Source organism: Callorhinus ursinus, unplaced genomic scaffold (genome assembly GCF_003265705.2).
Source record: "Callorhinus ursinus isolate GAN/ISIS: 27379988/994484 unplaced genomic scaffold, GSC_fseal_2.0 scaffold128, whole genome shotgun sequence".
Taxonomy (NCBI): domain Eukaryota; kingdom Metazoa; phylum Chordata; class Mammalia; order Carnivora; family Otariidae; genus Callorhinus; species Callorhinus ursinus.
In genome coordinates this window covers 638,592-663,027 of record NW_027397190.1, presented here as the reverse complement: position 1 = coordinate 663,027, position 24,436 = coordinate 638,592, and the positions used below count along the sequence as shown (strand labels likewise).

Below are 24,436 nucleotides of genomic sequence, written 5' to 3'. Positions count from 1 at the left end.
GGGCCCCGTCCCCACGAACTCCGTCTGCCCCGGGGCCCCGTCCCCACTGTTTTCTGTCCTCCTCACACCCGTGCTCTAACCCTTACCCCATGTGGATCCCCCGTCTGTAGCTGATGCTCCTCCCTAGACATAGTCTGTCCATCGAGCACTGGCCAGTCTGTCTGCCCCCATCAGGTGTCAGCATCATCCGCACTTCTGTCCTTGAGATTTGCTCCCACCCCTGAGCGCCCGAGGCATCCCTGCCGCCGGCCCTGCCCTGGCTTCCTGGGGTGGCTGGTCTTGGGTCTGGCCTGCCGGGGGCGGGGGGATTTGGGACCACACCCACGCACCACTAGACTGTAAGCTCCCAAGAGCAGGGACCTCGGCTGGCATCTGACGTCACGGCTCAATCGCAAAGACGACCCTTATGTGGTTTTAAAAATAAACAAGAGAACGAATGAAAAAACTAGAACTCGGTGTGTCTGGTTTTCAGTTTGGTGTTTCTCCTCGCCGCGCCCTCAGCAGGCCCACCCAGGCATGAGCAGTACGGAGACCTGTGCGCTTAGCGCCTGCGCATCTGCGTCTCGGCTTAGAGGGTACCCCCCGGTACTGCGCCAGGCTGAGCCTCCCACCTGAACACCGGATTGTCAGCTCAGAGTCAAAAGACACGTGCCGTGTGGACGGTAGCTTTGCAGGGACAGTTGGTTAGAAAGCATCCGGCGGGTTCTGAGCTGTTTGTGGTACACTCCTTCTTGGAGGCCTTGTTTGTGAGGTGCTGCTGTGCTCACCTGGGTGGTGGGTCCCTTCACAGGTGTGCTCGCGTCTGGCTCGGGTCCGTCCTGCGTTTTCCAACAGCAGGTTCTTTTCAAGGTTATTAAACGTGCTGTTGATACATGCAAGGCCTTGGAAGTAAATCCACTTAAACCCTACCCGTAAAGTTCATTTTCATGTACAAATATGTAAAATCAAGTGCCCTTTTAGGTTTTCCATCAAAATTAGCTGCGGGTGCAGATGACGGTGGGGACCACCTCTCCTCGCGGTGGGAGACACACTGTGGGTCCTCAGGTATGACGCCACGAGGCAGTGCCCCAGGAGGCCACCCTCACACAGAAAGGTGGGGCCGTCGCTGCCCGCACGTGGCCCCTGGGAGTGCAGGCATTGGAAGCGAGAGGATCAGAGTGTTTGTTGTTTGGGGGCACGTGGGGGGCACCCCTGTGTCACCCTCTAGTCACCTTCCCCACTTCTGGTCACAGCAGGCAAACTGATGCCCACCTTGCCCTCTGCCCACACCATCCGCCGTCTGAGGGGCCCCCCGTTTCAGTGTAATTGTCAACGGTCGGCCTGGACGAGGCCCATGAGGCCGAGCATGGAGGGCCCACAGGCTCCAGTTGGCCTGTCTTCGGCTGCTGGTGTGTAGGGGGCCCAGGACACTTGGGCTCCCTCACTGCTCTCAGGGCTTGGCTCAGTGTTTGATGGGGGACGTGTTTCCGGCTGAATGAGAGGTGGAACAGAGTCACTGCCCGCCCAGCATCCCGGGGCAGCAGCTGAAGGCAGCAGTGAAAACCTTTGGTGTGACTCCAGAAGACGCTGCAAGGTGCACGCCGGGAGCCAGATGGGTTTTCTTGTCGCTTGTCTGTCACTGTTTTTGTTTGTGCCTAAACGCAGTCTTCTGCAAGGAGAACGTCCTGACTCCGGTTGGGCTGCGTGGGCTGTGGGCGCCCGGGTGCCGACCTGGAGACAGACTCTGCCCACAGCAGGAACGGTCCACAGCCGTCCCAGCTCCCCGGCTTGAGGGAGGGTGGAGCAGAACCGGACCTGTGGGCGGTGGCTCCTGGGCTCAGGGGGCAGAGTGTCGGTCAGCTGTGGCTCCGTGGGCTCACATTGCCGATGGCCGCCCGGTGCCTGGCACCAGCAGCAGGGACAGGAGCTCAGACGGGAAGGAACATGATAGTCCAAGTAGGGCCTCACAGTTAGGTTGCAAAGTCTGTCTCAAGATGAGAAAATAAATCATGACACATGACCGAGTCTTGGAGAGTACATCTTTGTGTCTGTTCTCCCTTGGCTTCCCAGAAGGGCCTTTATGCTGACAGCTGAGCAGGGGAGGGTCCTGGGGTGTCCCCAGGATCAGGCAGGGATGGCTCTGGGGACACAGCTTTGTTGGGGGCCTGCCCGACCTTCGTGGACGGGACACACAGTCCTCAGTGTGGGGCACTTCCTCTCACAAACCCTCTCGGGACTGTGGGAGGGAAGGAACCACCTCCACCCACCGGGAGGGAGGGAAGGTGCTCCGTGGTGGGGCCACACCTGGTGGGGATGGGCTCTGTGGGCCCAACGTGAGCGAGCTGGAGGAGTGGAGCTTTGTGCTTCCCTGCTCACTGCCGCACAAACGTGCGCTTACATTCATGGCCCTCGTGAGACAGGGAGCTGACAGAAGACACACAGACCTCAAGAGGTGGAAAGACGGGTAGATTGTCTGTTTTCTGTTTGCTCCATTTAGTCCAAAAACAAGAGTATCCCCAGTGCCGAGGTGTCGGGCCTGGCTGCCAGCACCGGGTTCCCTGAGCAGCAGACCCCAGAGCCAGGGCTGCCGGCAGGAAGAGCCAGCCCAGAGCAGCCTGCGGGCCGACGGCCAGGCCAGTCCTCCCTCCTGCTCTGTGCACGCATCCAGCTCTCGAGGGGCGGCCGGGTGTGCGGTGGAATCCTGCCCGTCGTTCCAGGGGCCTCGTCTTCACAGCAAGCTCTGCCTGTTCTCTTGAGCTTCAGGCCTCATTGCTTTTCCGAGACCTTTGCATTAAAGTTTCCTCCCAAAGTGATGACCTCCATGAAATCAGTACAGATGCTGAGTAGTGAGGCTGTCGGGGGAGGCTTCGGGAAACCACACGGCACACCTGCCCGGGCTGGGTGGGAGGGCGCCCTCGGACAGGCTCCTCCGGGCCAGGCCTCACCGGGTGCCCGCTCCTGTGGATGAGCAAGCAAGCTTGGTCCCGTGCAGAGCTCAGAGGCCATGGTTTCTAGGACACCGTGTTCCATGCTGCGCCCTGTATTTCTCCTGAAGAGGGCCGTGAGGCACGTGAGCACATGGTCCTCGATGCAAGGCCCTGCCTTGTGAGCGTTCTCGCCCTGCCTGACAGGAGCTATGGAGGTGCCATCTGGGGAGCCACATGGGGTCCACAGCGGGGTCCCCAGGCTGAGACCCGCCCCCGAGCCCCCTGTGCGGGGTGCTGGAGCTTTACCTGTCCCAGAAGATCTGCAGGTTTCGAATAAAGCAGATTATGTCACATTTCTGACCATGGGTGTGGAGGGGTCGGGTTGGCCCAGGTGGCCCAGTGGGTGTCCATCCTGGGGACTTCCGCTCACCCCGGACTCCCTTCTAAAGGCAAAACAGAGTCAGTCTTGACGGTGGGAGGCAGGCAAGGGTGCTGGGCAAGGAGAACATGGCCCTGGCCCACGCGGAAGCTGCCCACGGGCCTCCCATGACCTCAGGATGCCCGCCTGCAGGCCTGCTGTGGTCAGAGGTCATGGACATTCTGGGACATTCTCAAGTGAGCTCAGCTGTGGGATAAGCGCGCACCACAAGTGAGTGTGTCGGCGGTGAGCGCTGTCCGGTGAGATGCTCTGATGTTCCTCCTCATTAGAGCCTCACATGACCCACGTGACGCTTTGTTTAGTTAAGTCTGACTCTGACTCTCTTGCTATTTTAGCCAGAAGATGGGGACCCGTGCCTTAATTTTCCTTTCCCATCTTTCAACCTGACATGTAGAGGTAAGGGGGGCTGTGTGTCCCCACCAGCCACAGGAGGAGCCTGTGAGGGGTTCAGGAACCATCCCCGGGCTCGGGAGGGCGGCCGGCTTCCTCCTGCGCAGGCGAGATGCTGTGACACTGGATGCAGACCGTCTCCTGCATCACCTTTTGGACAAGGCTTCTACCGCTGGTCTGCATGGTGCTGACCCCACTATAGGGTGGGGGCCCCGGGGATGAGAGGCCCCCATGGCTCAGAAGCTGGGCTCCTGGGAAGGAGACGTGGAGGAGCTTTTCCCTCCCAGGCTGCCTGGCACCCCGCAGTCCGACACCCTGGCCACCAGCACACGCAGACCCTGGCGTCCCGACCGCGGAGAGAGGATTTTGAACTTAGACCAGAGTGGATTACGGGACGGGGAGCCTGGGTCCGAGCCTGTGTGAAAGAGCTGGAGTCGGCCTGTTGGGGAAACGCTGGGGAGGCTCACTCCACCAGGAGGCTGTCTGGGGGGATGCTGGGGGCATCTGTGCAGCCTGATGGGGCCGAGGGGGTAGGGGCGCCACAGGCCACCAAACACAGGGACGTGCATGATGAAGACTTGACAACTGTATGATGCAGATGGGCATCCCATCCCCCGGGAGCCTGGTCTCAACAGCTGTCAGGGAGGCACGGTCCCCGGGGCTCTGCCCAGAATCCCCACCATGGGAGCAGCTGCTTGGAGCCAACACACCAGGACCGTGAATCTCGTCCCCTTCAAAGGCAGTTTTGGCGATTATTGGATGAAAATGCTCGATGCATCTCCTGGCACGTGTGGCCCATTCTGACCGTGGTCTGCAGTTGGCCTCCGTGGGTCATAGCTCCTCCTGTATAGGATCCTGGAGGAGATGGGGGCTGGCGCCCAGATCGGGAGCTGACCCTGTCCCTGACACCTGCCAACCCTCTGTCACTGGAGGACGTGGAGCCAGGACACAGAGTGGGGATGGCCACGCCCCTGCGGCATCTGACCCCAGAAGATCGGGCCTTGCTGGAAACCTGGCGTGTTCGGCGTGGATGCTGGTTAAGCTGTGTGGGAAAGACAGGGAGCAGGTCCCCAAAGGAAGAGAGACAGGATCCCAAGTTGAAATGCCCGCTGTGTGCATTCACTTGCCTCCTGGTGCCTGCGCCCCAGACCAACCCTGGAATTCACTCTGGGCTCTGGATGCAGAGAGACGATGCGGCCTCGCCCCTCGGGGCTGGTAGTTGGGGTGGTTCCAGTTACTACTTTTCCTTTCTCGTTATTTAAAAAGGCATGCCCTGAGGTTATCATTGTGGGTGTTTATATTGGTGGTAAAACTGGGGCTTTAATGTCATGCAACAAACAGAAAACAATCTGAGCTTTGTTCTCGGGGGTTTAGAACAAAACGCCTTTTGTCCAGGACTGAGCAGAGTACCTGGGGAGGGCTGTGTGTGTGTACGGGGAGACGGGAGTGGTGGGGGCAGCTCCCGCCGCATCCTGGGCACCTCGGCATGCGTTACGATCGGCGGACCTGGAGCTCTTGCAGAAGAGTCTGTGTCAGGACGTCTGCCGTGCTCGGATCCAGAGGCCGGACGTCCCCGAGCTCAGGGCCAGTGGCTTGGATTTGGGAAGGGCGGCTTCCAGGGAGGGGGTGGTGCCACCTTCCCACCGATCCTCACATGGTGGACAGAGATCTCTCTCTTCCTCTTCTCAAAACCACATCTCTGTAGGATCAGGGCCCCTCCCCCCAGGACCTCATTTAGCTATAATTACCCCCAAAGCCTTGTCTCCAAATAAAGCCACAGTGCAGTTAGGTCTTCAGCCTCTGGGTTTGAGGGACACGATTCGGTCAGTAGCAGTGTCCCTGGCTTGTCCAAGACCAAGGAGCGGGACCCTGACTCCTGGCCCCCCATTTCTCCCCGTGCCAGCTGGAGGCAGTGGTTTGGACACGGGGGCACGTGGACTGCTCGTGTGTAACCCTCACCATCTGCTGGGTAGATGTGAGTCGGTCCTGGGGCCAGGGACACAGGCCCATGGGGGTTCCACGGCCTGAGGGCCCTGCAGTCCCGTGGGTCTCTGCAGGACTCGGGCCTCCAGGCAGAAAGCTCAGGGCGACAGAGTGGTGGCTCTCCCCGAGGTACGGACGTCTCATCCCCAGCTGTGGCTGGGGCCCGTCCGCGTGTGCGGGACACGGCATGTTTGAAAGAAAAGACACAGATGGAGATGTGTGCTCTTTGCTCACACAGCCTTGGAACTGGAGAATTCTTTACAATCGCGTACTCCTGTGTTAATTGGGATCTGGGCTCCGTGTCAGGCGCTGGGGCCACAGGATCACAGACATGTTGAAGTCCAGCCCTCGCAGAACGGTCTGGCATTCCGTGTTTGTTGAGTGCCGTCGTGGATTTCTGGAGAAGACAGTGGGATGAGTGAGGTGCTGGTGCTCAGTGGGGCCCAGTCCCCAGACGTCTCCGTTAGAAACGGGAAGGACGTTTGTCTTCACTCCCCTCAGGCTTTGGGCCACCGCTGAGCTGGAGGGTTGGCCCAAACAGCATGTCCAAATTGAATTGCTCGACTTGGCCCTTCAGCAGGATGTGTCTGACGACGGGCAGGACATGGGGAAGACACAGGAGGGACAGACACATGTGAGAGGGGGCGGTGTCCCCCTGTGTGCGTGGGGATGGGGTCACATGCATCTGTAACAGCCCACAGGCCTTGGGACGGTGTGAGCACCCCCAGGCAGGGATCCCATCGCCTTGCTCTGGGCCACCTGGGGGAGTTGGTCCTGGCCACCACAGCCATCTGCATCCAGGCGGGGTCCTGGGGGTCAAGGCCCTGCTCCTGGGTCCCGCTACAGGCTTGGGGCTGCGTTGCCATCAGCCCGGGACCTCTGGCTGGCTCCGTCCCACTCCCCTGTGAAAATAGCCAGTTCACCACCTGCATGGCGTCCCTGTGTGAGAGGCAGCTGCTAACCCGAAGGCCGGGCCGTCCTGGGGAGACTGAGCCCGGCCAGGTGTGGGTGCTGCACACACTCAGTTGCAAGGGACATGCAAATGGGGTGGGGTGGGGTGTCCACCCTGGGTCCGGAGCCCTGCAGAGCAAAGCACACACTTCTTGATCACCTGTGTGAGACGCAGCCGCACAGCCCAAATCTGTGAACTGCGAGGCCCCTGAACCCAAGTCAGTGCGATTCAAAAAGGCAGCCGGCCCTGCCATGAGCCCCCCAACCTCAGCTGGGGCTCCCAAGAGGGGCTCTGCTTTGCTCACGGGAACGGGAAGCCACTGCCGTGGGGGATGGAGCCCATGCGCCAGACGTGAGGTTTCTATGAGCCAGGCCAGGGTGTTCTGGAATGCTCTCTGGCCCACAGACGGCCATTGTAGGGGCTGTGGGTGGCGTGGGGATCCTTTGGGGACAGGCTTCTGCTGCCACTTCATCTGCACGCGGCCCAGCTCCGGGGGCCTGGGGTCCCTGCTCAGGGACAAGGCCCCTCCCTGGGTCAGCTGCCCTTTGACCGAGGACGGGACATGTAACTTTGGGAGCTGAGGGGACACCTCCTCGGCCTCCTCCACACACGCTGTCTCCACAGAACGCAGCCGCTGTGCCAAGCATGAGCACTTCAGGGCAAACACCAGCTCCACACGGAGGGCACCCCACCTTTTCCATGAGAACAGGCTTTGTACACGGCAGCCGCCTTCAAGATTAGCGTTAATCTTTCACACGTTTGCGTGCTGTAATAAATCTGGATTATAAACTCGCGGCTGGCGCAGGGGCGTGGGCTCCTGTCACCATCCCTCCCGCCCAGACCAGCGCTGTGGACGGCCGGGAGGGAACCAGACATTGCGTCACACCAAGCCCCAGGTCTGGAAGGAAGCTGCTCTGGGCCGTGGACGAGGCCCCACCGCGCCGCCCGAGCTCCGCGCAGGACGCAGCCTCCTTCTTCCCTCGCTAATAGGAAACAGGCATGTTCTCGCTGGTTCTGATTTACACAGACGCTGCTCGTTCTCTTTGAAGTCCACACGAGAAATCCAATTTAGATGCCGCGTGTTCGTGCCTTTGAGCTTCTGTGGGGGCCAAGGGGGAAGCAGGCACTGTTTCCCAGGCGAGCCTGTGTCCCGGGCCCCACGTTCCTGTGTGTTGCCCTTTGCCTGCAGTCAGCTGGCTCGTCCTGTGACCCCAGCACCTGGCCCTGAGTCACCGGGGCCTGTCTTCACCGCGACTCACGACCCGCCGCCCCGGGGGGCCCCGAGCTGCAGAGTGGTCACTATGTCAGTTAAGGGCCCCCGCGTTTATTCCCCGAGGGCACCTGTCCCAGGGCTGCAGGCAGAGGTCTGGCCCACCTCGTGGGGACATCTGCTCCGAGAAGGCCCAGCTCGGCGGCACCCGGAGGGCTGGGCGGGCTGGGGTCCGGCCTCATGGAGTCGGCTCTGCGAGGTTGTGCTGTGGGGACTTTTCCAGAAAGGGTCCCAGGGAGCCCCGTGATGTGGCAGTTCATGCTGGTGCCACTGGGCAGCTTTAAACACGTTGTAAATGACAGACGCCACAGGGTGCGTACGAGGGGGCCGACGCCTGTTCGCTCCTGCCCACCGAGGGCAGGCAGCCTCTGACCCGCCGCCTGGGACTGCTGGTTCTGGCCACTCGCTCGGCGCGCCATCGCTACGCGGCAGGTAAATCCCCCGCGCTGGCGTTTCCTGGCTGTGCGTGCACGCAGACGGGTAGGAGTTTTTAAAGAGCTCAGGGGACACCTTATGAGAGAGACGAGTTGGCCCCCGTGCCTGGCTGGAAATCCAGCGCAGCAAAGACGGAATCCCAGAAGGGTTTCAGTTTAATCTTCCAGACGTATATATATCCCTAAAATCACAAACTGAAAATTACCAAACTAATTTAGAAGTTAACCTTCACCGTTCTGTTCGCCCGCACTTCACCCTAGCGTCTCGTGAATGGGGGGATCCGTGGGGGCCGGGGGTCCTTGGGGCCCCGTCAGGAGGTGAAGGCCCGTCTGCCTCTCAGGGGCTGACTTCATCCCCTCTGCTGTTTCTGGATTTTCAACATGCTGGAAACAGGTGGGAACGGTCACCCCGGGGAGGGGGATCACCTCCGGCCGCTGCACGGCTGCTTCTCTCCACGTAAGATGAGCAGGTCCCAGCTCTGCGCTCAGCTCAACATGGGGACACCCACCTCAGTGCTGGCAGCCCCAGGGTCCAGCTCTGCGCCCCACCTGTCTGTGGATACGAGCACGGGGCCTGGGTTACGGGGCACGCATCAGGCTGCGCCACCTGGCAGAGCCTCTCTGAGAAGGGCGGCCCAGCGGGAGGCCACGGCCTGGGGTGGGGGCTTGACAGCAGAAATGTGCGGGCTGTGGCAGCTCTAGGGTCTGCGTTGGTCACTGCTGGGTGGATTGGAAGTTGGAAGAAAGTCCCTGGGGGCATGGGGGCTTTCTGGAGGCCACCTGACACAGCCACAGCGTTTCTGCACGTGGACGCCAGAGCCCAGGGACACACTGCCCCCCAGGTGGGGCCCAGCCTGGGAGTCTCGGTTAGTCCCTCATGCCCTGCTGCCCCGAGCCAGGTGCATGCCCTCCGCTGGGGCCTGGGGTCACTGCGGCCTCCGTAAGGAGTGAGACTAGCTGTTTTGGACACACAGATGGGTCCTCGGTGGCCCCGGGTCCTCCCCGAGACCTGAGTCAGCTGACCCAGAGCATGCATGATGGACGCATGGTGATAAAACGCCACCCAGGGAACAGTGAGCTCTTCTTAGGTCCCTTCTGCAGCCAAAGGGATTTCTCTTTGGACAGCCCTCTGCTGGGACTTGCCCTCAACCAGAGCCCTGACCCCCAGTCCCGGGAAAGAGAGAGAAACCCCTTTCCCAGCGAAGGAGCGCGAGAGTGGTGTGGGTGCCCCTCCTGGCAATGAGCGGGCGCTGTGGGGGCAGATGCAGACCAGCCCACGCCCGCGGTGCCTGGCGTGAAGACCAGCTCTGCTGCTCCCCATGGGGCTCACCTGCCCCCAAAAAGGCAGAGCAAAGGAGAACGATCCTGTGGAGAGCCCCAGGAGCTGGGTGCTAGGACTTGGCGATTCCAGGGGAATTAGACACCCAGGAGCCTGCTGGTCACGGAGCACGGGCGCTGCCCTCGAGCTGGACGTGAGGGAACACTGGCGCTGCGCAGACCTCCTGTGTAGGAAGCGCCCCTGGTCCTTGTTTACAGCTGCCGGCAGAGGTCCCGGCATAGACAAGTTTTGCTTTACTTAAGGTGAAGGCTGGGGCCCCACGTAGGAGGCCCCCAGGCTGCCACGCACCCGTCTGCGCTACAGGAAGCAGCAGGGTGGGAAGGTCTCGAGACAGCCGTTACCCATGAGACCTTCAGCGCGGTGCCTGGTGTGGCGCCCCTTGTGCTGGGAGCAGTGACTCGGGGCAGACTTCCATCCACGGGCGAGCAGACGGGGCCCCGAGATGCGCAGGGGCAGGAGACGCCCGGGGAGACAGAGGGTCCTGCAGAAACCCACCAGCACACCCACCGGTAGTCTGACCAACGTTCCCTTCGAAGTGGGGCCACTGGTGGAGGGTCAGACGGGCCCTCTACTGCCGTCTGCCTTGCAGCCCCCCTTCCTGGGGAGGGCGGGACTGGAGGAGGCCTGGGGCTGCATGGCTGGGGCGGCCTGTTGTTACAAGCGCTCCTCTGTGAGGAGCAGACGCAGCGCGGGGCCCGGGTGGGCGTGTTTTCCCCCCACGTCCGGGCTCCCCCCGCCGTGATCGCCATGTACTGTTTCTCTTGGGTTTTGTGGACATCTCCGTGCCATCTTGGTGTGTGCTCGAGATCCCAAATGTGCAGACGTTTATCAGATAGGGTGTCAGTAGCAGGAGGAACACAATTGTACATCCAAGTTAAAATTTTTGCTTTGATTCCTACAAATCCATGGGCCCTTGGGTCCAAAGCTTCTACTGCAGTTTGCAAATGGATTTTTATAGCACATTAGTGCTGGGGGGGATTCCAAGGAAAACAGTGTTCTCAGTATTAGAACCAGCTGCAGCTTCCTGGAGACGGTGACTCACGCCCTCCTATTAATTGGGTGGGAGAACCAGGCGGAGATACACGGGGACTCAGTCAGGACGCTGTTTGTTTTCCAAGGGTGCCCTGGCCACAGCCCGCCCCGTCCAACACGCCCAATCTGTAGCCTGTGTTTATTCAACCTCTTTGCTTCTTGCAGCTCCTACCATAAAAACAGAGCCCACCGATGATTACGAGCCTGCTCTGACCTGTGGACCAATGAGCCAGGGCCCGAGCCCTCTCCCCAAGCCGTGCTACAGCCAGCAGCTGGTGATGCCGCCTGACCCGGGCTCCTGCCTGGTGGCCGGCTTCCCGCCCTGTCCACAGAGGAGCACCATGGTGTCACCGCCCCCCAGCACCAGCCCGAAGCTCCACGACCTCTCTTCCGCCACCTACAGCAAGGGCATGGCCAGCCCGGGCCACGGTCACCTCGGACTTCAGCGGCCGGCCGGAGGGCTCCTCGCCGTTCCGGAGACACCGAGACCCGTGGGCGTGCACCCCGGCCCCCCCCCAGCAGCCGCCTCCTGCCCTGCTGCGACCACAGGTGAGTCCACAGCTGAGCCGCAGCTGTCCCCCGGGCCACCAGCCAGCTGTCTGTCCCAACAGCCCCTCCTCCTCACCGCCGTCCGGTACCCAAGAGCCGACCTGTTTGCAGTCCTGCAGCCCCACCCACCCATCCGAGATGGGCCACCAGCAGCACCGACTGCCGAAGGCTCCGAGGAGCGAGTCCGCAGGCCCCCGGCCTCTGCTGCTGCCCGAGGTGCATGAGGACAGTAATCATAGTCTGGCCCCCATTCCCGTAACGGTCAAGCGAGAGCCTCAGGAGCTGGACCAGCTGTATCTGGACGACGGTAAGTGCCCGTGGCCTGAGGTGCACACGCAGCCTGGCGCCGTATCTGCAAGTGTGACGAGGGGTGTGCGCATTAGCCACCTGGCGGAGGGGTGCGCCCGGCAACCCTTGGCAGTGTGGCTCTGCTCCGTCGCCTCGGCCGGAGGTCCCACGGAGCCTGGGGCTGTAGACCCACGGGACCAAAGCTGCACGGACCGTCGCCTCACACGAGCCAACAAGGTCTCTTAGAGGAGGCCGTCCTGGCACGTGGCTCCGGGTCTGGCTTGCTTGTTTCCAAGCGTCGTAAGAGCTTCGCCAGTTGAGTGAATGATTTGTAAATAGTGGCTTAGCTGAAGGTGGTTAACATTTCCCTCCGTGCAGCGCTGTGACACCCCTGTCAGGCGCCCCGGGGAGGAAGAGTAAGCCACAGGACAGCCCCAAACTGGGACTTAAATCCCACTGTGTGGGACCTCACCCCCTGAGCGCACGGACGTGCTCGGTGCAGAAATGCAGCCAAACATGCACGGTCAGGATGGTCCGGAAGGAAGTGCTCTCCACACACCTGCAGGCAGGCCACGTGGTGTAAGCGTCCGAGTCCATAAAATGTCAGTGGATGACACCCCATTGTTTTTGGCACTTTGACTCCGCAGGGTTGCACCTGCCTTTGGGATGAGGTGCCACCTGAACTGCGTAGAGGTGGGCGGTCCTCTCGCATGTTGGTCACCTGACTACTCGCGGATCAGCGCTGTGACCAGAGGCCCCATGAGCTGCCCAGGATGGTCAGTCCAAGTCTGCACGTTCATGGGCCCCGCGTGGATTGTGTACGCAGGTGCCGGGGCCCCCGTTGTTGGCGCTACCCGTGTATTCGGTGTAAGCTTTTCCGGGGCTAGATGCCCATCTCCCCTGCTGCTGGACTCAGATGGGGGTGAGAGCCCAGGACAGTGCTGGACACAGGGCCCCCAGCCTCCCTGAAACACCCTCCTCTGGGGTCGGGGCCTTGCATTGAAGGCTCATGTCTCCCGCTACAGCTGTCTCCGTAAACGTCGCATTTCCACTGTTTTGAGTTCTGCGGGCTACCCTGGGGCCCTGGTGTTGGGAGGAGTGTTTTCGGAAGAGTGTTTGCTCCTGAAGTGGCTGTTTCAGAGGGGTGGCACCTACGGGCCCTTCCCCCCACAAGCTGAGAGTCAGGGTGGCCAGGAGACACGGAAGCCTTCCCGGCCACAGCGTCTGGCCGCCAGCGATCGCCCTCGGCTCAGTGGCCCAGGCAGGACAAGGGCTCCCGTGCTCAGGGTTTCTCACACTGCCGTCCGTGGGGGTAAAAACGGGGCCGGTCCCAGGCTTCTCCATCCCTAACTGAGGGCTGCAAGCTCTCAGATATTTTTGTTCCATAGTTGGTCAACCCTTGAGCCTGGAGATGTCCTTGGAGCCTGTTGTGGGTTCCCTCCCGCCCCTGACAGGCATTCAGGGACACCCCAGAACTCAGCAGCTTCCGTACCACACTCGGGGTCCACAGCTGACCTCAGCAGCTTCAGCTTCTGTTTTGGATTCCGTCCCCTGAGGTTAGACCCACGGCGGCCGTGCTCCCTGCCTGGCCCCTCTGCGAGCTCAGCTTTGTCCCAGGGAGTTGCGGGGTGGCCCCACGAGCAGCTGGGCGGGCCCGAGGAGCATGTGCACTGCTCCTCTCCTGGTCCCAGCCAAGCCTGCGGTGCTTTCAGGCGAGCTAGGGTGACCGGCCCGGCAGGCCTTCTGGTCTGTCTTGCTGCCCTGAGTGTGTTGTGGTAAGAGGCAGCCTTGCGAGGGTGGGAGAGGCGCACGTGGCACGTGTGATGGGGTGTCCTGCCCCGGGTGAGCCCACAGTTGCTGGATCCACCCTCGAGAAGGTGCCGGGGCCCCCGTGAGTCTCTAGGCCCCTCCAGACCAGGGCTTCCCTGTGCAGGCACTGGATTTGGTCAGGAGGGCAAACCTAAGTGAGACCCTTCGGTCCAGTGGGGCCGTTGGCTGCACACCCCGCAGCGTGGACTCTCGTCTGCAGGGGTGCGGCCGTCAGCCTCGCGGTGCAGCACCCCGTGCTGGCTCGAGGAGCAGGGCTCTGGGGCTGCTCTCTGCAAGGAGCCACCACCTCCCCGCTGGCTCCTGGCTCAGACTCCCTCCGGGGCTCCTGCCAACACCCGTCCTGGTGCTCCTGCTGCAGAGGTGGTGAACACCCGCGTTCACTGTATGCTGCACCCTGGCTGGAGGGTCCCACGCCTGCACCCACTTCGTGAGCCCACTTTCCAACAGCTCTTCCCTTCTCCGTGCCCCCCAGACATTCCGCCTCGGTCTCCCTGGGAGCATGGTCTTGTCTCCAGACCACTAGTGTCTCACCTCCTGCTCCGAGCCTCAGCGCCCCCTGAGCTGACCAGCTGCCATGGGGCCGCCGGCGCTTCCCGGCCATGCCTGTGGTCCTGGGAGCCCTGGGCAGAGGTTCTGAGGCGCAGGGAGCCTGTGTGCAAAGAGGTTTTCTCCGCCTCGATTTGGGGCTGGAATTATGGGCCCTTGTTTCCAAGAAGGCCCCATAATCCCAGGCCAGGTGTGAATAAAGATTTTCAGTATTAGCTCATAAGAGCATTTATGAGAGATGCTTATTGTTATTTGTTATTTTTATTTTTTGGTCAGAACCCAGATCGTGGTTAAGGCAAGTACAGGAGAAGGCTCGGTAGGAAGCGGATGGTGCGTTTATGTGAACGTGCACACGTTGTCCTGCACACAAACACACCCATGCTATTCCAGTGCTGCTCAGCGGGTCTCAGCGGAAGCCTCGAGCTGCTGGCCATGGACCCCTTACGGAAGAGGCCATAATGTGTCCCCTCCGTGGGTTCTCCAGAGCTTGTGTGGGTGGGGATGGCCAGCAGCCCCCGGGAGCGGCCTTTCCTGAGGCTGAGGGGAGCCAGTGGGGAGCCCCCAGCCTCCCGCCGGCTCAGGCTACCCTGCAGTACGGCCCCCAGGCCCAGAGGCTGCATGGCTGTGCCTGGAAGGTGACCACGGAAAGTGAGGGGTGCTGGGCCTTCTCCCCAGCAGCCAGAACACACACGTGTGATCTGTGCTGGGCATCTGTCCACCGTCAGGAAAGCGGACAGAACGTTCATTGATCTGTCTGCGCGGCTGGAGCCCCGAGTCCACAGGCAGTTAGGACGCAGACCGGGCCTGGCTGTTTCTTGCTGTGGGAACAAAGACAAAGGCACCATGTCCTCGTGAGAGGCTGGGTGACTCTATCAGCTGACCTTGGCGCCCTGGGACCGAGGAGGCACCGTCTGACGAGAGCAGTGATGCAGATGTGGTCTGCGCCAAGTTAGTTCTCGGGAGACTGTTTAGTTCAGGATAAAGGTCTGACCCTGAGCTCCCAGCCTCCCCACCCGAATTCTGAGGGAGTTTGGGGGGTGGGTTCAAACTGGTGCCCTCTTGACGGGGCTGATGGGAGGGATTCGCAGGTGTTATGGGTGGTGTGGGCCTTACCTTGGGATGCTCTTGGAAAGCCTGCAAGACTTGACTTGGCACCAGTGATCTGATCCTTTGCCAGCCCCCCATTTTAATGGTCCACATGATCGGGGTTTTTGAAAATGAACTTGCCAAACCAGGGCAGCGTCAGAGCCTCTGCTCATTCTGGAGCAGAGGAAGTTTCCGGAGAATACCTGCAAACCGCCTGGGTGGGGGAGGGGGCCGCCTCCACCAGAGTGGACCGGGGGCGGGGCGGAGGGCCTCTGCCGGGGGCGGCGTTGGGTATCTGAGCCCTCGCCCCCTGCCACCCGCCGGCTCAGCCCGCAGGAGCCTCTCTGGAGCGGGGCGCACTGCCCCTGCTGGGGAGTCATAGCTCCTGCTGCTGTTGGATGTCTCAGCCTCTTTAACCCTCCTCGCCCACACCGCGGACCTGTGGTCAGTGAGCTGCTCCGAGGGGCGTCTCTGGTGTGTGAGGTGGTGCTGTGGATCCGGCAGCGGGCTACAGTGGCGGCAGGTGGCCCAGGGCCGGCTCTTCCGTCAGTGGCTCAGATCTGAATTTGCAGAAATGGAAACGGTAGCGTGAAACTAAGTTAGAAAATGAGACGCCGTGGATTTGAAGTGGCCTCAACGTGAAAGTTTTCCGCACGCCGCTCGACCAGCAGAGGCAGGAGGCCGGGGCGGCTTTGGGTCGGGGGCAGGGGCCCACTTCCTGGAAAGACCAGCAATCGGACAGCGGGACCTCGGGCCCCGTGACGGCCTGGTGGCCGTGAGGCCTTCTCCCAGAGGCATGCGGGCTCCGTGGGTTCCCAGGGGTTGGGGCTGGGGCTGCACTCGGGATTCACACACGGCTCTCCAGCAGCCACGGGGAGGGACGCAGGGCCCAGTCGGCGAGGGCCGGCCCCCATGGTGAACAGTTAGGTGGCAGGGAGCCCAGATGCGCTCCACCTGGCCTTGCCCTCCAAAGCAGCGGCATTTCTGGAGTCCGTGCGTGTGACGGAAGCCACAGCCAGAGTGACACTATGACCTTTACGTATTTCTGTCGGGCGTTTGCTCACCGGCTCCATCCAAACCACTGTTCAGAAGTCATGGTGGCAGTTTGGGGTTCCACACTGGGAGTTTTATTTGGGTTTTTTGTTTTCCAGGAACACAGAATGAAAAAGGCAAGGATAGGGTGTTCTCTGCCGTGGCAGAGAGCCAGGGCACTTGGGGCACGTGAGTGGTTGTGACCAGCCTGGTTCACGTGGGAGCGGCCCCTGGCATGCAGCCTGCTCTGCCGAGGGACCCCTGCCAACGCGGATGGGTCCACTTTCCAGACTTCTCTTTCTCTTAAGGAAGAACATAAGCGTAAGACAACTTGCCTGAAAATGAACCCCCGCTTTTTTTTAGGATTTATCTCTTTTTCAGTTGTGTCTATTCCCCGGTTTTGTTTCAAAAGTATTTGGCCCATAAATAAACCAGTTACAATTTATTCTTTGGTCCAACAACAGTCACAAGACTTAAACTCTCAATTTAGACGCTTCTCAATCGTGGCAGAACCACAAGGGTACGTTTTTAAAAGAGTCGTTTTTTGGGCCTCATGTTATTTTAAATGTAGATTTTCAAACGAGGCCATAAAAGCTCCACATGAGTGATTCCTGTGGTGCAATTTCTGTGAGTGGCCCGTGTACAGAACCGAACTATGTGACAGCGCGGCTCTTGTGGTGATAGGCCGTCCTTTCATTCACGGACGTGCACATGTGGGCAGTTCACGGGTGCATGCACGCAGTTGCTTACGTGTCACGGGGCACAGTCTCACGTACGGCATTTGCTGGAAAGGTACTCTAAACACGTCTGAATCGCACGGGCTTGGTCCCAGACTTCATGTGAGGGGGACCCACACAGACGGAGTAACTGTTGGCTGGAACGGAGCACCTCCTTTGAGCTTTGCAAGTGACAAGCTTGCTGGTCAGGCGTTGGTGCATCTGCGCTTTAGCCACTGTCTCCCCGACCGCCCTGCAGCCTCCGCCACAATCAGCCCTCTCAGCCCCCGCCAGGAGCAGTCGGGTTTCCAGAAGTCTCCATGTCATTAAAACAACAAGCAGGTGGACCAGGCGGCCAGGATCGTGTCTGCCCGAGTCCGGGCCGTGAGCCCCCTGCTTTGCTCCCCCTCGTCCCTGAGCCCAGGCTGCTCTGGGAGAGAACAAAATCTTTCCTCATGGAAAGTTTTACTGACCTGGCTTGGCGCCCAAGGCTGGGGCCTTCCCCGTTCCTAATGATGATGGAAAGAGTCTGTATCACGGTGATCAACCATGTGGAGTCGTTAATATTGTGGACGGCAGCTACTGCATGACGGATAGATGAATTCAGCCATGCGAATAATTCATCAGGGTCAGTCCTTAATGCACTTCCATGTCCGCTGGGGAGTCTCCAGGCATGAAAATCACACCACACACCACCCGGAGACGGGCTGCTGTCGGCGTGGTGGGCTGCAGGCTCTGTGAGCGTGTTCTCTGGAGACCCTGCAGAAGGGCCTGAAGCTGCTGCCCACGGAGCAGAGCCTCTGACCGCTCACTTGCTAGGTAACTGGGTGCCTCGAGGGGCCCCGCGGGCTTCTCCAGCCCGTGTGTGTGCACCTCACGGAGACGGCAGTCTCTGCAGACACGGAACCGAGCTTCCAGGGACAGTGTGCCCCGCAGGGGGCGCACAGATTTGTAGATGTTGGCTCAGATATTTTAGTCTTTGTCCACCTAAACCTTAGTGTGACCCGGAACTAGCAGAGGTTGTTGGTCGGTGTGACGAGTGTCTGTTAGCTGGGGGGCAGAGAGGGACCAAGCCCTGGGTCAGCGGTCTTGGGAGGCGCGTGCTTCCCTCTGCAAACCTGTTGCTGCTGAACGCTGGGACAGTGGCGTTTAGTAGGCTGGCCCCTTGTGGAGGAAGAAGGAGAAGGCCAGCAATGATTCCGAGAGGCCTGCCGAGTAAGACTCTCTATAAATAGGGTGCAGACATGCCAGTGCTGCTCCCAGCACCCGGCCCCATAACCTGTCGGGTCTCTGCTGTTCCTCCCGATGGGCAGCAGGGCGAGGAGGAGGAGGGGCCCTTCCTCCCACGGGACGGTGGAACTCCAGTGTCTGAGAGGTTCTGGGCACTCTTCTCCATTCTTGCCTGGTGTGGATGTTAACTTCAAGCATGAAATGCTTTGAATTAAACTATGTTTCTAATCATACGGCCTGATTATTTTCTTTGTTCTTGGAGGGGAATCAGTCATATTGCTTTTAGCTAATATTAACCTTCTGCCCACCCCCCCATCATACGCATTAGCTTGATTCCCTTTTATTATTAATTGGAGAGAAAGAAGTAGTGTCGTAGAAGGAAAACAAAAGGAGGAGCCTGAAACTTTCATGGAGCTTGAACACCAGCACCCTTAAGTCTATTTAGTCTTGAAAACCGTAACAGCAAGAACACAGAGGGCCCGAGAGCCGATGCCCACATGTGACCGTGTCTGTGTGCCACGTGGGGCATGCTTGCAGTGTTTTTGTCCTTTGCCACAGGCAAGCTCCAAGTAGTCTGGAGTGTCCATGTGTGAGCGTTTCATGACTGGCATGCTGGTTTTTCTGCATAGAGGTGAGCACCTTCCCAAACGTTCCTTAAATGACTCTGTCTTCACTTCGGAGGAAGTTGTGCGATGCTGGCCTGGGCTCTGTGCCTTTCCTTTCTCTGGTGCTTGTGGAGCTTTTTTACTTGAGAATGAGCAGTCTTTACAGACGCCTTCAGATCTGTGAGCCAGCAGGTAGCACGCCACTGTGCTGTGTCACCAGAGCATGAAGCCATAAAGCAAGGCATTTAAAAGCATAATGGCCACATTCAGAAAGCACAGTTGGTGATAGACCATCAGAGCTAGGCGTCTCTTTGGGGAGAGTGGTGACCAGGGCAGTGGAGGGCTCTGTCTACATCTGTTGGACAACTGTGTTTTGCAAGAGCAGCCCAGGCCCTGTAGCTCAAGCCAGGCACTTGGCTGTCCTGCCCCTGGGGCGCCAGGCAGAGAGCCAGCTAGGCACGGACGCTCTCAAGTGATCTTCCTGATACAAAAGTGTATTCTTACATATGGATCCCTAAGGAACACTGAATCATTGGCTCATAGATGTCTGTCAAGTCCAGGCAGAGAAGAACATGGAGCCTTGGAATCGTAGTAATTATCTTCCCATCAGAGCTGAGAAAGTCCCCCCCAATCTAGCATGACAGACCATTGTCAACAAACAGAAAACCCAAATCCCAGTAACAGGACTGGGATGGCCTTTGGTACTTTTCAAAGTGACTTTTTACATATATCCTCTCGATTTACATTTTCAACCTTAGAACAGTCCCATGGCCAGGACTGCCAATGTTAGCCCCACGGACAGAGGAATCGGGGCTTACAGACACATATTAGTTGGCCTGCTCACAATCGCACAGAACAAGTGACCGGCCAGGAGCCCGACGGGGATCTGCCAGCTCTGATTTAAACAGTCTCTCTACTCTACCAAGGTTTGGCTCTATTATTGAGTACTTTTTCTCTACTAGAGATGTGATGCACAAAGATCACCTACTTCAAAGTCTGGCTTTCAAGTGTGAGTTGGCCTTGCAAGCCAAAGAGGACTGTCGTGTATTTTCTTATTGGTCAGAGAATTCCTGGTCATTATCCGAGGCACTTTTTGATAGCTCAAGAAGGACAGGAAGACAGGCAGGAGTTCCAAAGTGTCGGAGGGAGGGCCTCAGTGAGTCAGCACTCCCCAAAAAAAGCAACAAAAATACTGAGAAAACTATCAAATCAATCATTTCACAATCTGGAAATTCACCAAAGAAACAGAACAAACTGAAAAGCATTTATTCAAGAAAAACCGGACCCTGCTAAGAAGAGCAGGATCTGTGGTGGTTTAAGTGGGCGCTACTCCCATGCCCCTCCCCCAGCTCCTTGGAGCGTAGCCGTGGAAATCCAGCAGCTTCACTGACAGTGAAGGAGACTGGCCTCTTTGGGGCTCTGTTAAAAACCCCTTCCCCAAAGTGCAAACAGTATTCTGACTGATGGTGAAGCTCCCTGGAAAAGTTGTCTTCCCAGACCATGACCAAAAACAACAGATGGCTGGACTCTTGCTTGTGGGAGCCGCCAAGGCTGTGATCTCAACTGGGGCAAACAGAAGACTAGCTACACTCGATGCCTGCAGGGAGTTTGAAAAAGCCCCAGCATGTTCCTGGGGATTGGGAGACTGCATATGGACACGCACATGCTCAGGAAAGACCTGGGAAAAGAAAGGACTGGATCCTTCACCTCTGGCTGGCCTTGAGACATGTACAAAAAGCAAGAGTGGAAGCTAAGGCTGACTTGTGGATTGCCTGCAGTTTGATCTCATTGACAGAAGGTGGAGACTGAAGGCATTTAAAGAAACCTCCTGACTGATAACTGATTGACCGTTAACCTTGCTAACCTGAGGATGACCCTTGGGAAGACAGACTTAAAAATAAAAACAAGGATTTTTAGAAGAGGAATAGAGCACTTAGTGGCCACACACTGCAGAGAACACAGGATCCCCACCTCCACCCACAGAATTAGTCCAGAAAAGTCACTAATCAAATATCCAGCATCAAGGGAAGAAAAAAAACCCAGCAATAACAGCAAACCCTACCAGGGGGAGGAATCTAATTCCAAAGTTGCTACAATATATTATCTACAATGTTTAGTTTTCAACTAAAAAATTATGAAACTGGCAGAGAAGCATGGAAACATGTCCCATTACAGAAGGGAAAGAAACAACCCATAGGCAGAGACTGTCCCTGAGAGGGCTCAGATGTTGGACTTAGCAGCAATGGCTTTAAATCAGCTGCTCTAGGTAAGTTCAAAGAACTGAAAGTACATTTAAAGAATTAAAGGAAAGTAGGACAGCAATGTTTCACCAAAGAGAGAATATCAATAATGAGATTAAAAGTTTTTAAAAGGGCTAAATAGACATTCTAGCCTTGCAAAGTATAGTAACTGAAATGAAGAATTCATTATAGGAGCTGAACAGCAGATTGGAGTTGGCAGAGAAAAAGAATCAACAAACTTGATGAAATGTTTATAGATTATCCAGTCTGAGGAATAGAAAGGGAAAAGAATAAAGAAAAATGAACATGTGGGATACCATAAAACATACAAACATAGGTATGTTGGGAATGCAGAAAGAGAGGGGAGAGAAAAAGGGGTAGGAAACATATCTGAAGAAATAATGGCTAAAATCTTCCCAAATTTGATGAAAAACATTGTATACATCGAAAAAAATCAACAAATTCCGAGTAGAATAAATCCAGAGATTTACACCTAAATACATCATAGCCATACTGTTGAAAGTCAAAGAAAAAGAGGCAGTCCTGAAAGCAGCAAGAAAAAAAACAAGTCATCAGTTATGTGGAATCCTCAATAAGATTAACAGCTGACTTCTCATGAGTGATCACAGAGGCCACAAAGAAAAAGACTGTTGATCTAGAATCCCATATCTTGCAAAACTAGCTTTAAAAATGAAGGAGAAATAAAACCATTGCTGGGTAAGCAAAGATGCAGAAATTTTGTTGCCAGCAGACCTGACCTACAGGACGTATTGGAAGGAGTCCTCTCGGCTCTTGGCAACTCAGATCCACACAAAGAAATAAAAAGCACTGATAAAAAGTAATTATGTAGATAAAGACAGCATACATATTTTTAAACTCTTTTTTCCTCCTAACTCATTTAAAAGAAAATACATAAGACAAAAATTACAAAACTGTTCTGATGGGTTTATATCAAGATGTCATTGGTGTGGCAGTAACAGCAGAAAGGAAAGGGTAGGGAAGGAAGCCATGGTAAAGAAAAACTTCCATATGTTATTAAAAACAAGTTAATATTAATTAGCTGAAATAGAATTTTTTTTTTTTTAAAGATTTTATTTATTTACTTGACAGAGAGAGAGACAGCGAGAGCAGGAACACAAGCAGGGGGAGTGGGAGAGGGAGAAGCAGGCCTCCCGCGGAGCAAGGAGCCCGATGTGGGACTCGATCCCAGGACCCTGAGACCATGACCTGAGCCGAAGGCAGACGCTTAATGACTGAGCCACCCAGGCGCCCTGAAATAGAATTTTTAAGTTAAGATGTGTATCATAATCTCTAGAGGAACCATAAAGAAACTGACTTAAAAATATACAGAGTAAAACCAAAACAAAAACACATTTAAGTGATACATTAGAAATCACCTATTTAACACAAAAGAAAGCGGTAATGAAAGATCATAGAAACAACAAAAACAAAAAACAAAACCCCACAAAACATGGAAAACAAACAGCAAAATGGCAAATGTAAATTCTACAATAAAATTACATTAAATGTAAATGAACCAAACACTCCAATAAAAAGGTGACAGTTGTCAGACCGGATTGGGGGAAAAAACAAACAAACAAATAAACTATAGAAATGATCTCTGAAAGTATAGTCTTTGAAAAAAAAGATCCAACTCTATGTTGTCTACAGAACAATTACTTTATATTTAAAGGCACAAATAGGTTGAAAGTAAAAGGTTGGAAAAGTTATACCAGGTAAATAGTGACCAAAAGACATTTGGAGTATCTGTACTAATATTAGACAAAATCAATTTAAGACCAAAGAAAATGTTGCTGGAGACACAAACGGACATTTTATAATGAGTAAAATGTAAATTGAGCAGGAAGACATAACAATTATAAATATTTTTGCACCTAAAAAGCAGAACCACATAATACATGTAACAAAAATTTTCAGATTTGAAGGGATAAGCTGAAAGACAATTAAAAAAATAATATCTGGAGACCTCACCACGTACTGTCAATAATGGATAGAACAGTCACTAATGGATGGAACAACTAGACAAGAAGTCAACAAGGATATAAAACAATTGAACAGTGCTGTCAAAAACTGGACCTAGAAGACATCTATAGAACACTCAACAGAATGGGGTGTATATGGAACATTCTCCAGGATAGACTTTCTAGTAGGTCATAAAACAAGCCTTAATAAACTTTAAAGGATTAATTCTGATCACAATGGAATTAATGGAATTAATCTATAGAATCAGTGCAATCCCTATCAAAATTCTAGCAGGTTTTTTGGGTTTGTTTTTTCAGGAACATGACAAATGACAGAATGATCCTAAAATTCAAACGGAATTTCAAAGATCCAGAGTAACCAAAACAATTTTGAAAACAAAGAACAAAGCTGGAAGACACATTGCCCGATTCAAGATTCACTATAAAGCTACAATAATCAAGACAGTGTGGTATTGGCATAAGACATAGAGATCAATGGCCAGAATTTAGAATTCAGAAATCCTTGTATTTATGATAAATTGATTTTTAACAAAAATGCCAAGCCATTTAACTGGGGCAAAGAATAGCCTTTTAACAAATGCTGACATAACATTTGGATGTCCACGTGCAAAAGATGAACTTGTACCTTTAACCTCACACCATACACAAAAATCTCAAAATTGATCGTGGAATTAAATGTACAAGCTAAAACAATAAAAGATTTAGTAGATAGCATATGAGAAAAATCTTTAAGACCCTAGATCAGGCAAAGATTTTTTTAGATATGATACCAAAAACATAGTCCAATATTAAAAAACTGGTAAATGAGACCGTATCAAAATTCACATTTTTTTCTGCTTCAAAAGAACCGTTAAGAAAATGAGAAGACAAGCAGCTAACTAAAAGAATATATTTGCAAAACACATATCTGATAAAGGGTTCATATCCAGAATATACAGAAACTTTTATCTCAGTAATAATAAGACAGCCTACTCAAAAACTGGGCTTTAAGATGTAAGCAAACATTTCTGCAGAGAAGACATATGAATGTTAATAAACACGTGAAAATATGCTCCATGTCATTAGTCATCAGGGAATGCAGATATGACACCAACGCAGAGCTCAGTTCCTACCCATCTGAGTGACGACAGTCAGTAAGAGGGACAGTGACACTCTTGAGAGAAACTGGAGCCCCCACCCGTTACCTGTGGAGACGTTGGGTGCCACGGCCGCATGGGTGGGCTCTTCGGAGGACCGCAGCTTCATCATGTGGCCCGTTCCTTCCACCGTTAGGTGTCTGCCCACAGGAGGTCAGCACCTCCATCCACACGAAGGCCTGCACACGAACATTCTCAGCAGCATTATTTACAACATCCAAACCTTTGAAACAGCCCGAGTGTCCAGCAACTGTAGAACAGTTGGAAGGGGCGTCAGAACCACACGGTGGAGTATCACGCGGCGGAAGGAGGAATGAGGTGCTAACGCACCTTACCCCATGGAGGGGCCTCGAAAACCCAGGCGAAGTCAGAGTAGCCAGGCACAAACACCTCGTCTTCCATGGCTCCACGTACGCGACGTTGTCCAGAA

The 24,436-nt window shown here is 55.6% G+C and overlaps 1 protein-coding gene across 5 annotated transcripts in view; it reads left to right on the top strand.

The window, feature by feature from the left end:
* The window catches only part of NFATC1 (nuclear factor of activated T cells 1), a 102,252-nt gene that overhangs the window by 59,875 nt on the left and 17,941 nt on the right, over positions 1-24,436 (top strand). For 2 of the 5 annotated variants that reach the window (XM_073890125.1, XM_025860237.2), the window contains exons 9-10: positions 10,911-11,294; positions 11,406-11,601. In XM_073890125.1, coding sequence (XP_073746226.1) covers positions 10,911-11,294; positions 11,406-11,518 — 497 coding nt within the window. In that variant the 3' untranslated portion in view covers positions 11,519-11,601. Of the gene's footprint in view, positions 83-10,910; positions 11,295-11,405; positions 11,602-12,229; positions 14,863-24,436 lie in introns of those variants that run through there. The other 3 variants (XM_073890126.1, XM_073890127.1, XM_025860240.2) reach the window with 3 other exon arrangements.